Source organism: Gobio gobio (assembly GCF_949357685.1).
Source record: "Gobio gobio genome assembly, chromosome: 20".
Taxonomy (NCBI): domain Eukaryota; kingdom Metazoa; phylum Chordata; class Actinopteri; order Cypriniformes; family Gobionidae; genus Gobio; species Gobio gobio.
This window is the reverse complement of record NC_137113.1, coordinates 13,254,158-13,265,445: the sequence shown is the minus strand read 5'-3', so window position 1 is coordinate 13,265,445 and position 11,288 is coordinate 13,254,158. Positions and strand designations below refer to the sequence as shown.

General features: G+C 39.4%; 1 protein-coding gene across 1 annotated transcript in view; it reads right to left on the bottom strand.

Moving 5' to 3' along the window:
• Positions 1–864: 864 nt before the first annotated feature.
• LOC307144149 (heparan sulfate glucosamine 3-O-sulfotransferase 3A1) overlaps positions 865–11,288 on the bottom strand; it is a 45,458-nt gene continuing 35,034 nt past the window's right edge. The window contains exon 2 of the mRNA XM_079846188.1: positions 865–2,054. Coding sequence (XP_079702314.1) covers positions 1,433–2,054 — 622 coding nt within the window. The 3' untranslated portion in view covers positions 865–1,432. The remainder of the gene's footprint in view (positions 2,055–11,288) is intronic.

The following is an 11,288-nucleotide window of genomic DNA, read 5'->3' as shown; positions in this document are numbered from 1 at the left end:
ATGCAAAAAATAAAAAATAAACCTTTTGAGGAAACCAACATATGGATGGCTTTTTTAAAGTAGGGTTTTAAAGCATTTTAACATTGAAAAATTACACAAATCACCTTTAAATCGAGTATCACCCTAGTCACCCTCACGACCCATTGCCAACTGGTCAGCCTTAGAACGTAGTCCTAAATCGATTCAGATGACCAGTTGGAAATGAGCTGAGCTGAGCTCCAGGGCCTTAACGACTGATGCCTAAGCCCACTTGGGCTCACTCTGGTCGGCCAGAGAGTTCAAATATGACCGCGATGGATCACTGGAACCGAGGCATTGAAACACTATTGAGTGTCTTAGAGGCACTGCTGCTTTGTAACAGTGTCTTTCTCTCACACACACAGCTTTAAATGGAAAAATGTAAAAAGCTTGCCATCCAGTCAAATTACAATTTGGACAATAATTTGTTTGCTCTGCGAAACCAAAAAAAAAAAAAAAAATGCCATTGTATTCTGCATGTTTACCACATTGGCAGCCCTATTGTTGTCTTCGATCCATTGACACAAGAAATATTTTTGAGATAACAATGTTTCATAACTCAATTATCTTTCAGTAAATATATATAAAAAGCAATCTCAGTGAACTGGATGGTAAACATTTAAATGTGCACATTTTCAGACCACATTAAAAGTTTTAGAAAAGGCATTGTGTTATATGGTTCAAAATACAAAATAAATCACCCACCCTCCACATGCAAAACAAATTGAACGGAGGTGTTTAGTGAAGATTATTCAAAATATGTAAACTGTATATGTGTACATATATATATTTTTTAAATAAATAAATGTAAAAAAAATACACATTTAATTTTTTTTATATTTTCTTCCAAATAATTGCAAAGGTATATAAGCAGCTATTGTTTTTCTACATTAAATATGGCAGAAGGACTAATCTGATCTCCAACTCCAGACACAGTGGATAATTCACAGTTTAATGTCCAAATGCACAGTTCTAGATGGATCTCTTGAGCTGTCAGCTGTCTCTTAGGTTCTCTTATGGTATAGTATGTGGCTATTGAAATGACAAATATGGCAAAAACCTGATGGTAAAAAATAAATAAATGTATCAAAAAAGGCAATGTTTAACCCTCTTTTTTGTCTGTATTATTTTTTTGTTGCCTGATAAGGATGTGATGATTTTGAATCCGAAATTGAATAGAATCTGGAACAGCAATAGCAGCTTGAGGACATTTAATCTTGTTTTTGACATTAGTGTTCAACTTGAGTTGGATGTGGACTTTTCTTCATACTTTTGCTCCAATTTCTCCACAGCTAGATTAGACCAAATTTGGGCTATATTTTTTCTGAGACAAGAACTGTTATTATAGTTCTGTTGCTGGTGATGTCACAGTAAGGTCTCTTTCGACATTCAGAGTCTATCTCATGGTCTACTGTTAGTCATCCCATCCAAATTTCCTGCCAGTCATCTGGTAGAACTTCATGTTGAACGGCCTGTAGAAGTCTCGAAGTCTTTGCACGACCTCAGGGTCAATGTTTGGGTGGGTCCGCCCTTTGGTTTTACCCAGGCAATGGGGCTTGCTGCTGCCCTCGGCCTTTTTGAGACAAGGGAAGCCCTTGGTCTGGTTGAAGTAGAAGTGTTTGTCTGTGATGATCCTCTTGAGCCCTAAGAAGTCCTGCACGCGGCCCAGCTCTCCGGCCGGGTCGCTGATCAGCCGCTCTCCGCTCACGAACAGGATCTGGCTCATGGGGAAGAACTGCAGCCAGTTGTCCAGGTGTTTGGCGTAGATGCCGATCTGAATGGCGCTCCACGAGGTGTCGATCAACCCTGTAGTCCTGTTTTTGAATGTCAGGCTTTCAAAAGTAGGAATGTCAGGCTTCTTGGACAGTGTCTGTGTGTAGTCAGAGATGGCTCGTGTGACGGGGTCCCGGACCACCACGATCAGCTTGGTGTCTCGGGACATGGCGTAAATCCGGGCCGGAGCCTCGTGGGTCACAAAGTAGCTTGGAGTTTTCTCCATGGTGATCTGGCCCTCCAGGGTCTTGGGCATCAGGTCTCTGTAAAAAACAGAGATAAGTTGGTGTAATTATAGTAACAGTTATGCTAACAACTAGGGGTGTGACGAGATCCCTTAATGTGATTAAAATTTGACAAGATTTCTTGTCAAGGTGAAAAGTGGGAGTGTGGGTGTGAAGTTAGGATAGAATATGCCACAGCAATGTTTACATTACGCCCCCACTGTTGTTTTGCTTTTTATAGAAATAAAAACAATTTAATTTCAGTGGATAACGGTCGCTTCAATTCCATCAGCTTATCCAACACGAGCTGTTCGAGTTGACCAGTGCGCAGCATTGCCACTGATCACGTGACGAGAAGACTGACAGGACCGTGGCGGAGGACTTGTTGCGCAACAGAAGCGTCAGACAAATCTCTTATCTTTTAAAATGCGCGTTCAGCACCACCGCTCCCTATTCACAGAGTATGCACGATCGCGAAATTGAAAGTGAAAGTAAACCAGAGAATGCATTCAAACACGATTTCAATAAGTTACCACTGTTTGAAAGCGACATGCGAAAATCTCCCAATATGAAAACTATGTTAGGCTGGGCTGTGTAGTTAACCATATCTTAGCTCAATATCACGCTTGAAGAAAAATCTGGTCAATATTTGCACTTTGAATATTGAGATACATATACTTTGATTATGGTTGCACTTATTGTTTGCACTTTATCTATGATCAATTTGTGAAAAGAAGTTCAGTTAGGAGGTCAAAAGTTGTAGAAGCTCATAAATCATGTGCAGTTTTAAGGTCTGAAGAGACAATCATACAGGAGAGAAGCCAGTCAGTTGAGTTTGTGGCAAAACCTTTTACAGTGCTTGAGTATTGTTGTCTTTTACTGCATATGATAATTCCGAAATGACATTCATTACAAATTCATTAGTTAAAACATTTCAAAATGCACCAGCATACTATTTTTCTAGTCATGTATTTCATCATTGAGGATTTCTTAAAAATACTATGAAAAAAATCTTGTCTCGCCTCGTTCTCGTGAACCTATTCTCATGAGCTAAGTGTCTCGTCAGACCCCTACTAACAACCAATATATACACTACTGGTCAGAACATAACCGTGTATACATATTTATATATTGTCTTGACTCATGGTGCATATTTTTTGTCATTTTACAAAAAAAATTGTCAGTAGTTCAATTGGTAAACTGTATCTAAATGTTTGTTCTCTCCTTCCAAAACGGCATCTAACACTCAGAGTTGTTCTCAAAGTTGACCTCTGTTCATTTCTGAGAGAATAACTGCTTTTCTCAGAGGCTCTTAGTGCTAATTGAGACTCCATTAGATCAATAGGCAGTGACCTGAACATCACATGACCCTAGACCCTGTCTTCTATCATATTGGTTTATTTCCCTTTCTAGCACATTTACTGACAAGACAAATTATTGGCCAAAATGGCAAGACAGTATATCTGACATAAAATAAGTTTCTGCTCATACTGGCTTTTAAGATAGTCCACTCTTAAGAAAAATAACCATTTATTTTGCTTCCATTACAAGCCAGCATTGGCATGTGATTTTTCTCTGGTGTTTTGCATTCTAGCCCTTTAGGATCTTGAAGAGGAAGAAAAGAGTCTAATCTGTTTGTCCATGCCGCTCTCACTCTCTCTTCCCCACTGCTCTCTAGTGCCTTCAGGACACTGACCTGAACCAAAGAGGATAAAAGCAGTGGATTAATGATTTACAGCACTGCACTCCGCCATTTAGAGCCTCATAAGGCCCGTTCGCTTCAAATTCAGCCCGAGTGCAGAATGCAGCCCTCAATTATTTATCTCCCTCCACTAGGGGGTTTAGGCCCTGACAAAATGGCCTCCCTCAACCCCGATGGCAGTTTATGGGCTGTAATGGCATTAGTGGGCCGGGGGTCAGCGGCTTTAGATAGCCCTTTAGGTCGCTCTGAAAAAGGCCCTTATTTTTCATTGGCAATTGTATTTCTTGTCACATGCCACCACAAATTCATGCCTCCTGATAAAAACAAGAGCCTAGCGACTTTCCAGCATGTGGCAGCGAGTGTTTATGTGCTGTGCAGCTGGGCTGTTTCGCTCAAGTGAACACCGTAGGTTGCTGATTGAGTCGGGTGTGCAGCACTCCCACAGACGGAAGTTGTTACTGGGGCACAAATTAAAGTGGTGATGTAACACGCTGCAAAACTTTTTTGCATATTAATGACTTGTTTTTCCATTTAGCCAATGTTTTAAGCGACTTTGAGTATGCTTATGACAGGGTTAGTATCCCAAAAATAGCCTAGGATAAAGTGTTTTGCTAACGATATTTTATGGAACGCATCTAGTGAGTTTCAAACTAGCAATGGTTGTCAGCTAGGAGTTTTAAAGGAATAGGTCACCAAAAAATGTAAATTATTTTACTCACCTTCAAGTTCTTCCAAACCTGTTAGAGTTTTCTTTCTTCTGTCGAACACAAAAGAAGATATTTATAAGATATCATAAGATAAGTATGTTGGTAACCAGAATATTGACAGTGGCCATCGACTTATCATTTTATTTTATTTTGGTTACCAACATTCTTCAAAATATCTTCTTTTGTGTTCAACAGAAGAAAGAAACTCATACAGGTTTGAAACAACAAAAGTTTTATTTTTGGGTCAACTATCCCTTTTCCTTCCCTTTGGTGAACCACCATCTACACAACCCACCACCTATACAAAATCCCAGGTACTGCCATTTTCCTTTTAGTTTTTATTATTCATTTATAGAGTGTGTTAAAATGTGCATCCTTTATTACTATTGAGTTATGCGTATAACCTGACAAAGTGTAATGTAATGTCAATGTATTGTAATGTAAATGTATATTGTCTCATTGTTTTGTATTTAAATGTGACATAAATGAGTTTGTTTGTTCATTACTTATAGCATGCTTATACATATTCTGTTTGACAGTTTGACTGAACTACATAAATTTACTACTAAATGTTTCAAAATATGCCGCAAAGTCTCAGTATATTATGAAACCAACAAGACAACTGTGCATATATAATTCATGGGGTGTTTAAAAATAATTCAACACAATATAAACAAGCTGTGTGAGCTCCACCTGTGAGTTTGTGACGGGTAGATACCCAATGGCCAGGTGGGCACAACTTGCTGATGTGGCATCATATGCTGCAGGTTCTGAGGCCATCAGGGACAACCTTTGTCCATGGCAAAATGCACAACATTGCCTCCTTTATGAAATAGACATGAGCTTGGTTCAAAGATGGCGTTTATATTTAATGAGTTGCATCCTTCTTGTTGTCAAGGCAAAAAAGTTGTGCTGAAAGTAAGTCCAAGTACCACTATCCCACAAATTAATTTCAAATAGTGGGTATGGAAACTCTATACAGGTGCCAGTTTTTGTTACACACTACCGTTCAAAAGTTTGGTGTTGCCAAGGTTTGTATAGGTTTTTGAAAGAAGTCTCTTATGCTCACCACGGTTTCAAACAAAAACAAAGTAAAAACAGTAATATTGTGAAGTATTATTACAATTTAATGTAAAAATGTAATTTATTCCTGTGATGGCAAAGCTGAATTGCTTAAGTTTCATACTTTCATTTGAAAGAAAAGAACACCTGAGACTGCTAACCTTCTCCTTATCTGTTCCAAGAAAGAATGGAAATCATTGAGGTTTGGGAACACCATTAATAAATGATGACAAAATATTCCTTTTAGGGTGCACTAACCCTTAAAAATACAAGTACAAGAAGTAAAAGACCGGGATGATCTTTTGGGATGCGATTGTTTGAAATAGACCAGCAGTCAGGATAAATCTTCTTTCTGTCACAGCACAAGGCCATTTCTCAGACATTAGAGCCCGTAGAGAGTTTAAAAGTTAAACAAACTCTTGTGTGCTTGTAAGTATCAAATGTATCAAATAAGCAAGAGAGAGAGAAAAGGGAGACCAGGGAAGACAGAGCGAAAGAGAAAAGATGGACAGCTTTCACGTTCTCAGAGGGGCCGTATAAAAGGGAGGGTGCTAGTGAAAGAATATTTTCCTCCATTCCCTGGCAAGGGAAAGTGAGGCTTTCTCTAACAGATGTTTATTGGCGGCGCAAATGATGTAACACTTGAAGTAGCTTTGCCTCCGAGCACAAATGATTTACAGTCCTTTCAGAGCAGTGTTTGATGTCTTCTTCACGCTGTAAGAATATGACTCCCTGTACACACATTCAACCATTTAATACAGGCAGAAAGCCTCAACCATTAAACACATCCGGTTCATTGCAGGGTCCGACACGTAGCGATCCAACTGAAGAATATTGGCCAAATACTTTGTGTCATATGCAGAAAATTAGCTTTAAAGGGACGGTTTCACCCAAAAATGAAAATTGTCATCATTTACTCATACAAACCTGCATGACTTTCTACTGTGAAACACAAAATCAAATTATGAATGCTGTCCTTCTAAGAGAAGTTGTGATATTTGATTCATGTTTTAATTGTTCTTTTGAGTAAGATCTTTTGAAATAATCATTTGGTTCTTGAGTACAAAACAGACTCAATAATCTGGTCATATTACCCATTTTTTTGTAGGGGAAGATTAACTGTGATTAAATTAAATGTTGGTTTGTTTCCCACCTAGAGCTATTGTATGACTTCAGAAGTTGTGGAATATAGTGAATGATTAATTTGGAATATTTGATGGTGATTTTTGTGTCCTTTTGAAGCTTGTAAAGCAAAATAAAACATCTCTACTTTTGTGCTCCACAGAAAAAAGAAATGCATGCCAGTTTGGACAAAGTGAGGGTGAGTAAATGATCACAAAATGATCATTTTTGAGTTAGCTTTCTCTTTAAACAAAGCCAGTTATGTATTGGATCTTGATGTGAAATTCATGTCCAAAATCAAACTAAAAAACATCACATCAAAACATTTCATGAGCATATATTAAAAGCTGCATGAAAAACATATCTTCTTTTAGGTTCACTATGGCATATTACACAAACTCATTCAACCTTTTCTTAAAGCATTCTGCTCCATTTGTGTTTAATGCAAATGAACTGCTGCCAAGCATCTCTCTTCATATCAGACCAGATTTACGTCTTCCTGTTGTAGTGCAAGTGTGGCGTATAGGGACAGACGGGGGCACAGCGAGTCAAACGGGCGGTAATCACACAAGGGTACAGGGGCCACACCGCTGTAGATTCATGTCTCCCCATAGAGAGGTAAAGCACCCATAAATATCTCCCACAACTCCACGCTGGCAACCAGGGCAGATAATTGTCATCTAATTGGCTCAATATTTCTAGCCTTTGGCCAGACAGTCTCTTTCTCTCATTCTTTCTCTTTTTCTCGCTGAACTCCAGTGGAGGTCAATGGAGTGTGTCTGTGATTTACAACGACCGTCACAGTCTGTGCGTGTGCGAGTCTGTGTGTTTTGAAATAACACAAATGAACTACAACTGCCTGACTTTGTGACCCTGTCAGTCGGTACTTTATGTAGCTGCGATGGTTCACCTGTCCTGAAGCGGCCCGGAGGTTGCAAGTATATGCGAGAGCTAATCACTGCTGACGGACAGCAGAGCAGGTGAATGCTGGAAATGATATGTGTTTCCACTCCGAGATCACTCAACCATCAAGAAGGCTCTGGCTGTTGTGAAAGCCAAAAGCATTGCAAGCTGTTATTGTGTGACATGTCTGCGAGCTTTTGTTATTTGACATCCACACAGTTTAATGGCAGAGAAGTGTAGATAGTCTTATGTAATTTATTGTAGTATTTTTTTCACCTCACTTTTCAGCAAATGTCTTGCACTTGCATAGAGTGACATCTGTGTGTGAGCGGTTGTGCGTTTTGCTTAAAGGGATAGTTCACCCAAAAATGAAAATTATCCCATCATTTACTCACCCTCAAGCCATCCTAGGTGCATATGACATTCTTCTTTCAGACAGATACAATCAGTTATATTAAAAAAATGTCCTGGCTAATCCAGGCTTTATAATGGCAGTGAATGGCAGCCCAAAATGTGAAGCCCAATATGGCTCGGGGCTTGCCTGACAAGCCAGACCCACATCAAGATGTTGGGTCTGGGAACACACCATTGGCAGAGCTCAATCCGATGGGCGGGATAAACGGTTGTCTTTCAAATTCCCTCTGCACGCAATAGGATATCGCTACAGCCAACCAGAGCAACGGAGAAGGTGAAGCGGAGCTAGTTGATCGATTAAACTTTAGTTTCGCCGTATCCGGTCGGCAAAACTCCGAACACATCTTCCTTTCTTAAGAATGACTTCAGTGTCGTTCTTCTTTCCTCAAAGAAAAGCTTAACTCCAAGTCTTCCAGAGTCACGGCCAAAGCTGATTCGAAAGACCGCTGTTCGCCAGCTTCTTTGTTTACGTGTAGCATGCGGAACCGCGAGAAGGCCGTAACTCTGCCGTCATTATGTTAAGTCCGCCCACCGACTCTATACACGATGTGATTGGCCTGACCAGAGTTTGGTTTTTCCAGCTCGCAAGCCAACGGAGAGTTGCTAGACGCCCCTGGCTCCAAATTAGATTTGCTGCCGCTAGGGTGCGTCTAGATTTCTGGGCTAGCTCCGGGCGGTTAATAAAGACCTTAAGTGAAGCGATATTTTAAGATAGATATTCACTGCTATTATAATGCTTGGATTAGCCAGGAATTTTTTTTATTATAACTCTGATTGTATTCAACTGAAAGAAGAATGTCATATACACCTAGGATGGCTTGAGGGTGCGTATATCATGGGATAATTTTCATTTTTGGCTGAACTATCCCTTTAAGCAATGCAGATTGTGTTAGAGTGACAGAAGTTCACTACCATTATACAGATCTTTGGAATACTTAATTCCAATTGGTCAGTCACAGCATTCTGCAGTCAAATATTTGTATATAACGACTGCTAAATTACACAATTGAACAGGCTGTGATAGGCGTCATATTCCTATAGGTAGACGTGGATCAGCTGATGCGGGCCTCACTGACCTGTTATGGAACTAACGCTATGCTTGATTTGCTTTATCACAAAGTAAATAATAAAAGTATATATATATATATATATATATTTTTTTTTTTATTAAGACCTTTTTATTTTATATTTTATTGATTGGGTAACTAACAATGAGCAATACATTTGTTACTGTATTTATTCATCTTTGTTAATGTTAGTTAATAAAAATCCAGCTGTTCAGTGTTTATTCATGTTAGTTCACAGTGCATTAACTATGTTAACAAATACAACTTTTGATTTTAATAATGTCTTAGTAAAAGTTGAAATGAAATAAATGCTGTAGAAGTGCAGTTCATTATCAGTTCATGTTAACTAATGTTAACCAATGAAACCTTATTGTAAAGTCTCACCGACCAAACATGTCCATCCAAAAATAAGGTAATTCAAGTTTAGGAAAGTGCAAAATTAGCACACAAAACAAATAAATTAAAAAAAATAAAAAGCTCTGGAATTCATGCTCTTGGATTTATAGCTGCAGGTTATGCAGGGAAATCTGCAGAAAGGTTTACTATATTTCATTTCATAAAGCGAATAAACTGGATAGAACTTCAGGGACATATTTCTCATGGAGACTAAATATGGGAGATGAAATTTTAAACAAATGGCTCATTTCATGACATATTCAAGAATGTGTACACACATACACACACACACACACACACACACACACACACACACACACACACACACACACACACACACACACACACACACACACACACACACACACACACACACACACACACACACACACACACACACACACACACACACACAGATTTTCACGGGTACCTTATGGTATTAATTCAGTCAGTGATTTAAACTCCTGTCATAATCCAATAAAATCTAATTTAAGCATTCGAGCAAAGTTTCCAGACCTGACACACACAAACGCACGCGCGTGCACACACACTGTACTTTATTTAAAGCGCAGTCAAAATGGGCCAGTACAGGGTAAAATGTACACTGAAAGAAAAGTTTTTTGCTTTGAGCCGCTCTACTTTCACTGCATCAGGAATGATGGGGAAGCCGTAAATTTGCTATATGTCTATAAAAAAATTGTATATTGAATGCTATTTATTCAACCTTATTTTGGAGAAATAAAGCTTTCCACAGGAAGAGTTGTAGAATGTGTGGAATGTGTTTTTGTTCCCTTTCTATACTAACTACCTCTGCACAATTTAGTAAAAATTTTATAGAGCTAGCTTTACAGTCTGTTCTTATAAATATATCAGCAGCATTTTAAGCACAGTGTGGCTTTCTCTGTTGCTCTCTCTGTCTACGTCTCTCTGTGCCCTGAGTGAGTCCCAAGTTTATTGTGTAAGAGAGGAAAAATAAGCAGGATCTCTGTGGCAACCTTCTCGTGAATAATTCACCCTCTCTAACTGTAGGGAATGATGGGCTGGAATGAAAGACCAAGAGAAACCACACTCTGTGTCATCAGAGGATGAACATGCTTTTACGTTCTACCGGTTAAAATCCACACACACACACACACACACACACACACACACACACACACACACACACACACACACACACACACACACACACACACACACACACACACACACACACACACACACACACACACACACACACACACACACACACACACACACACACACACACACACACACACACACACACACACACACACACACACACACACACAGACATGAAGACCTCGTCTTCTCCTTATGGCCTTCCGTTACGAGATGGGAAACTTTAATGTTGCATTTGCTTTGAGGGAAAACCCTGACCGCTCCTCTGATCCTCTTGGCAGCTAAACTGGGCTGTGGATTGAAAAGTGAATGCTCGAAATGAGCTGAGTGTGGCTGAAGACATTTGTGGATTTATAGTCCTGATCCCCCACCCCGCTGCCGTCGCAGAAACTGACGAAACAGCACGGGTTACTAGAGAGGCCGTTCACGCATTAGTGTGATGGTGTGCAACTGAACATTTTTTGAAGTGTGTGTAGTTATGTTCGGGATAACATACAATAGTGTAGTATACATAGAACACCCTTACATTTCCAAAATGAATTGCAGCTAGTTTACTGCTTGGAATACTGTATGCCACAATACAATGGGCTTGACTTGACCTTTCATTTCCAGAATGTTCAAAGAAATTATCGCTGTGATTTTTAGCATATCTTTAAGGGTGTGTTCACTAGGGCTGTCACTTTTTGTTCGATATTCGAATATGCATTCGAACATGACGTGAAATATCCGTAATCGAACTATAAATAAACTATCCGGT